General features: G+C 42.5%; 1 protein-coding gene across 1 annotated transcript in view; it reads left to right on the forward strand.

The window, feature by feature from the left end:
- The window catches only part of GAREM1 (GRB2 associated regulator of MAPK1 subtype 1), a gene marked incomplete at its 3' end in the record, with an annotated part of 99,724 nt that extends 94,560 nt beyond the window's left edge, over nt 1-5,164 (forward strand). The window contains exons 5-6 of the mRNA XM_082015319.1: nt 692-858; nt 4,252-5,164. Coding sequence (XP_081871445.1) covers nt 692-858; nt 4,252-5,164 — 1,080 coding nt within the window. The remainder of the gene's footprint in view (nt 1-691; nt 859-4,251) is intronic.
- Nucleotides 5,165-6,825: the final 1,661 nt, after the last annotated feature.

Here is a 6,825-nt window from a genome sequence, read left to right on the forward strand (position 1 = left end):
CAAAGTAGGCTGGCTGCAAAGAGTAGACCTATTGGCTGGGTGCATTATATGAACAGGCTTTTCTGCCCACGCCTTTCAGCTTGCACGTTTTGTAGTTAACCTGATCTTGGACTGCTTTGCCAGCTACAGAAGGGCTGAAGCTGCAGGTTTCAATCCCAGCATCTGGGAAATATGAGATACAAGTACTATTCCTGGGGGAGGAAGGCTGGGGACTGTCTTAGAGCTGGATGCCTGAGTATCGCTGGTGAAGTAAGTCAGGAAACATAAAAGTCTGCTGAGATCTTGGTTTATTGCATCTAAATAAACAACACTAATGAAGTTTAAACCTAAGGAATTGCTCCTTACAAAATGTAAAGTATCTGGAACAGTATGTCTGATTTTGTATGTTACTGGAAGGTTCTTTTACATCTTGCCATTGATGCTGCTTTTTAAATGAGCGGATATCAAACTACGGAAAAGAACCCTAAAAAAGATTGCTAGTAGCTCTACCGGTAGCAAGGCGTTCTTTTGGACTTCTTTGGCAGCCACATACTGTTCCAAATGTATATACTTAGCATCATTTTTCTCTTCTCCTCCCTTTTTAATTATTTCCTTTCATAGAACAAGGCAGAACCAGCTGTGTTTCATCTGGTTGAGAGTGCTGTTGCCCAGATTTTCTCGCTGCTTACTTACATGTTCTTCTTTTGTACAGGTAAAAGAGGAATGCAGGCTCCTGAATGCTCCCCCTGTCCCACCACGGAGTTCAAAGCCGTCCTCCACCAGTCCTTCCATCCCTCCTCGCACAGTCAAACCTGCACGACAGCAGACCCGCTCTCCTAGCCCTACTCTGTCCTACTACTCTTCGGGACTGCACAACATGTATGTGCTTGAGCTGTGAGAGCCCCATGCTATCTATCACTTTTTGAGAAACTTAAATTTAGCGGTGTTCTTTTTGAAAGTGTTCATTTATAAAGGCATGGTACTGTGTCAGAGTTGCTGACTTTTTGTGAAATGGACTAACCTGTCAAGATACTTTTAGAGATTGAAGAGGAGGCAAAGCTTCAGCAGAAACTATGTTTTACTAGATAGAACATAGCCATTTATATTAAATATGTGCACATATTGCTATAGGTAATCTCACTGTAAGGTGGCACTGGCTGTCTAAATGGAAAATCCCTTACAGTTCTGTATAATTCTTGAAAGGTTTGAATCTTCAAACCAGAACATCTCAAAGCTAGTTTTCAGGTGGGATTTCAGTGCTACGTGCATGCAGTGCAGTCAGCTCTGATAAGTGGGGGCACAAAAGGAGTGTGGTAATCCAGAAATGTGTTGTGCCAACTATATGGGAACCTACACGGTGGGTGTGATGAAGAACAGAGAGGCCAGCAGAACACCACTGAGTGCCAAGTGAGGTGTAGCGGAAGGGAGCCAGACAGCTTCCAGATCAAACCCAGTTCAGCAGAAACCGAAGCCACAAACTGGAAAATCCATTCAGACAGTAAATTTTGAGTTATGTGGCTGCATACCTTTTCCTAGCAATGCAGTGTTCTTCCTTTGGCTTTAGAAAGTGTATACACCTTTGGAAGTCTCACCTCCTTTTTGCCTTGAATGTCTTGTTGCCATTATTTTTGGTATCTCTTCAATGACAAGATACTACCTGTCTGGATATTACAAATTGATCTGAAATGCCACTGAAATCATTTCAGCCTGGATGGAATTGGTGTAATAATATAATATTATTTATATATTATATATATTATTATATATTATATAATGCTGAAATTGCCTTTCTAAGCCATACTGCACATTTGCAGCTTTGTGTTGTGTATCTGGCAATGATCACTCTAGATCAAGGCTGCTCGTTTGTTTTTATGGAAGCCTCTTGGGTAGTTCTGTCAAGGTCTACTCCACAGGGGGCTGAGCACAAGACCTCCCAGCATTTGGGGCCCACCAAATGCTGCTTTCTCTCTTTGTGGCTAAGAATACATCTGCCTCCCAAGAAACAAGGATAACAGTGAGAAATGAAGTTTCTCAGGAATCCAGGTGGTATTATTTGCCATGAACTTCACAATATGTGCATGAAATTTATCTCCAGCTTGGGTCCAGACCAGATGTCTCCATTTTGGTAGAATTGGCCTAGCGCTGCAGAGGAAGCTGCTAGCAAATTGGCAATGTGTGGAGTAACCAGATTGCTGGTGAAGTTGCTTTTTGAGTCTTCCCTTTTGTATCAATTATCTTATTTTCTGGATTATGAAGGCATGCAGCCAGTATTTCAAACACAAACAAAACCAATATGATTTGTCCTTATCTGCCTATAAAAATGTCCGACTTCAGCTGTATTTGAGGTTTCACTTGCATCCTTTGTCACTGAGTCCCAGTGAGTTAATTTTGGTGGAGGACGAATAAGGAAGCACTTTGAAAATGTTGCTTTATCAGTAATTATTTTAATTTGTATTATTTTTAATATTTATATTTACACAAAACTATTTATATCATTGTATGTTTATTATTATAAAATAATTATTTTATCAGTAAAAATTAAAAGAGTAATTCCATTAATCTTTTAAATCATTAAATGTTCCCATTTCTAATATTGAATTAGAGAACAGAAAGAGGATCAACCAATTTAATTCTTCTGTATAGTTAGTTGTTTACAACACCTCACTGTCTTCTCTGAATTGAGCAGCCCAATGGCTTCATTTGTGAAAAATGCTCTACAATGTGTATGTTACACCAGTTGGCCTTCAAGCAGCCAGAAATGACCAGCTGACAGTGTATCCTTGCTGAGGGGGAAAAAAACCCAACTCTGCTATTGTAAACATCCAACTGCTTTAACTGGCAGACTTGTATTAGTGACATAAACAGGGAAAAAAAAAAAAAGTTTGGAGGGCATGGAGTGGAAACCAAGGGATGGTTAGACACAGAGGGGAAACTGCATCTGTTGGGACTGAGTTTTCCAGTGATACAGATTAGAGCTGCTTTTATGCATCTGCGCTTTGTGTTTGAGCTGGGCAAGTCCAGGTTAGCATCCCCTTTGGCTCACTGTAAGCACATGAGGAACTAATTTTGTGTCAATCCATACAAAACTATGCTGGTTTTCTGAAAGCTGCTGCCCTCCTCAAGCAGTTTTCACTGAGCTGTCAGAGAATGTCTACTGAGTTTGTTTCGTTCTCGAGTAGTTAGTTTCCAGAAGAAAGGTGAGTAATTAAAACAATTTTTTCAACTGTTGGTTTCAGTCTATTGTGTTAAGTAAGGATTTTTTAAATCTGCTAATTGTTTTTCCAGTGTTCTGGCTTAATTGGCCAGAATTGCAAAGATCAACCCAATCCTTCAGACTTTATTTTTGAAAGTGGTATAAAAGTGGCAAAAATTTGCTTTTGATAACAGATTGCATGCTTTTGTTGGCACCTCTGTCTCTCGAGAACACCTGGATATAAGCCATCAGTTCACTCGGACAGGCTGAGCTTAGTTTACCACCTGGAAGTAGGTCAGGGTAACTTTCTTTAGGTGCCTTTGAAAAGCGAGTGGTTTTCGTCATAATTTTTTAAGGATATGGACACACAAACAAGTTACTGTGGGGTAAGCTTAGAGCCTGATACTTCAACACACACAGCTAGGTCTGCTTACCCTTCCAGGTAAAACTTTTCCTTTGGCAGTAATCATTAACTTATTCTGTGTTACTGTACTGTGCACTGGTGCAGTTTTTCCAGTGGGGAAGGATCCTGTGCCCTGTGCACAAGCAAGTGCCAATAACAAATGAAAAAGTTGGCTCCAAAAGGTCTTTTGGTCATCTCGTATGTCAGTCAAGCTTGGGTCTAGTGCAATAGTGACCTGCCCCTGTTACGAGCTTTTGCACACCATTACACATCTGTGGTATATAAATAGAACATACAGGATTAGAGCATCTTCCAGTATACGTGAGGCTGTTCCTTTTGTATGGTGGTGTCCCCCAGGAATTCGACAGTGGAAAAACTGAGTATTCAGAAGCTGACACAGAACTGAATTGAGGCATATACTTTTTTGGGAGATTGAAAAACCAAGATGTGAGGCTTTTGGCTATCTCAGTATCTTGTCAGGCTTGTAGAATGAGTAAAAGAACTGTCAGTGCATTATTCAAACGTGGTGTTAACTCAAATCTGAGAAATTCTACCGGAGGAAAGAAGATTCTTTCCTTGTGTCAGCCACCCTCTGACTCTGTCAGATGATTTATTGATTTATTCAAATGCCACATTTTTTCATACTAACGACATCCTTTCTGCTTTGTTCCTTAAGCAATGTCACTGAGAGCGACAACACCAACCCAGCTGAGAGCACACCTGTTTCCTGCTACCCTTGTAACATGATAAAAAACGAATCCAAAGAGCCTGAGAGCACGATGCCTTTGGGAAGCCCCTCGACTGAAGCTCTGCCTTTGAGGTTATCTTGGCCAAACCATTTTTCAGGAACTGCTGAAGGCCTGAATAGGAGCGATTTCCTGCTTGATCCAAGCAGGAGCTACAGTTACCCCAGACAGAAGACTCCAGGTACGCCAAAGAGAAACTGTCCAGCACCTTTGACTTTTGACTTCGACGGGTGTGAGCTCCCGGCGGGGTACTCCCCGCTGACCCCAGCAGAGTTCGCGAGCACCATCTCTAGCTGTCCAAAGTCGGCAAGTTACTCCCTAGACTGCACTGATGAGAAAACTCTGGGAGTCAGCAATGCAAAGCAGAGCCACTCGTGTCCTGCCTTACCTCCTCGGGCACCAAAGTCAAGTGAAGAGAAAACAGTTACAGACATGTGTCCCTTGCCGCTGAAAATAGATGGTGCCGAGGAGGAGTCGAAAACTGGTTCTCCAGACCTCTTGGAAGATCAGTATCTTGTTAAAAAGGGCATGCAGGATACATTCTCTGTGTCTTACCCCTTCTCGTCTCCCCTCCACCTCCAGTTAGCACCAAGGTCTTGTGGGGATGGCTCTCCCTGGCAGCCACCCACAGACCTTTCTGGACTCTCGATAGAGGAAGTGTCTAAATCGCTGAGGTTTATTGGTCTGTCAGAAGATGTCATATCATTTTTTGTTACAGAGAAGATTGATGGCAATTTACTGGTTCAGCTTACGGAAGAAATCCTGTCAGAAGACTTTAAGCTAAGCAAATTGCAGGTTAAGAAAATACTGCAGTTCATTAATGGCTGGCGGCCCAAGATGTGATGCTGACTAGTTATTAGTGACACTGTACAAGATGTGCTCGATGCACTTCGGATAGTACATCACTTCCTGTTTTTTGCACTAAAAGCCCTTCCTGTAAATAGTGGTAGAAAAATTCTTACTATGCAGATAAACATTTTTGAGTGGTGAATGGATTTATTTTTTTTTATGTCAATAATAAAGGTAGAGAATCTGCAGAGGTGTGCCTTGTGCATCCCTGAACATTCAACAGCTGCTAAAAACTGGACACTAAGGGAACTTTTACTCCGTAGTCTGTTAAGACTTAGTCATATTTATTACTGAACAATTTGATGCTGAAAGACACACACCAATCCAGTTTACAGTTTTGTGTTAACTGCAAAAAAAAAATGTATTTCTTATGGGATGATTTCTGTTCAAATAATATTTGGCAACATGCTGTGACTTTCTTCCGTTTCTGTTAAGAAAAAGCATGTTCAGATACACAAAAACGTCATTTTGACACTACATCTGAAAATGTTAAGAATTGCTGTGAAGTAGCACTAATACACTATTCTTGCAGCATATTTTTATTAACAGTATCTTCCTGACTACCTGTAATGTGGATACATTTTCCATGTTACTTTGAGCAAAAAGAGTTAAATGTTTTTTAAACAAGAGTCTTGCTTAGCTCTTTGCCCAGAGGGGAGGGAGGAGGGGGATTCTCCTACTGAGCTACTCTGCCCTGGCCAATTAAAAGTTTATGACCTGTAGATTTCAAAAGTTGCTTTTGTAGTTGGATGGCTGGAGTAAGTAGCATGACTTCTGGTCATGCAGCTTTCTCATGGGAAAGGCAGTTCAGTGCACAGGCTCTTTTCTCGGCAGATCCTGCCCGCCGCGGTGGCCTGCTAGCACAGCCCTTGCAAGAGCCTTGCTCTGGCGCAAGGCAGCGCCTTACGTTTCCTCTGCCGCTGTTACGATCATCTGAAAATGCGCTCGATGCGCTGTTCTATTCCTGCAGTCGGATCTGTGTGGGAAGGTGACAGTGCTCCTGTAGGATGCCTTTGAAATAAAGCATTAGCGAGGTGGGGCAGAAACAGCATGTGGCACGCTGGTAAGCAGGGGCCAAGTGAGGTTTTGGGCCATGCCACAGGAAATGCTTGCGATGTTTTAAGTTCACCTGTCTTGTTTGCAGTGGGCTGGGAGGATGTGGGCGTCATGGAAGGGACTGTAGCATCGTAAGATCTGTTAATTCAGTTGCCCAGCTGCAAAAACTCACTGCAGTAGATGTCACAAGGAAGTAGCAGTCAGAAAGGGACCACAGAGATGGGAAGGGGGCATTAGTCTGCCCCTGGACACCTTTCAAATTAAACTGCTCAGAAGGCTAGAAATGCGATTAACTTTTGATAGTCTGTTGCTGATTTATTGCAGTTGGCAGAGCTCTCTGTGTCTAAATAACCCCAGGATCCCCCAAGCCTTTGTAGTACAAAATGCAAGGATTTGTGGAGGTCATCAGGAAATGGTGTGTGGTGTCCATCTGCAGCACATGTGCCTGCCCAGGGTCCTCAGGTGGTCAGAGCCAGGGATGCTGGAGCACGTTCACCTGCTGCCGAGCAGAGCCCTGGCCATGGTGACACCATCACCTGCCTTTCTTATCTTTTTGAAGTGTAGAAAATCTCTCCATTGTAGGGCACGTAGTAGGACCA

This window comes from Phaethon aethereus (genome assembly GCF_964289735.1).
Source record: "Phaethon aethereus genome assembly, chromosome: 2".
Lineage (NCBI taxonomy): Eukaryota > Metazoa > Chordata > Aves > Phaethontiformes > Phaethontidae > Phaethon > Phaethon aethereus.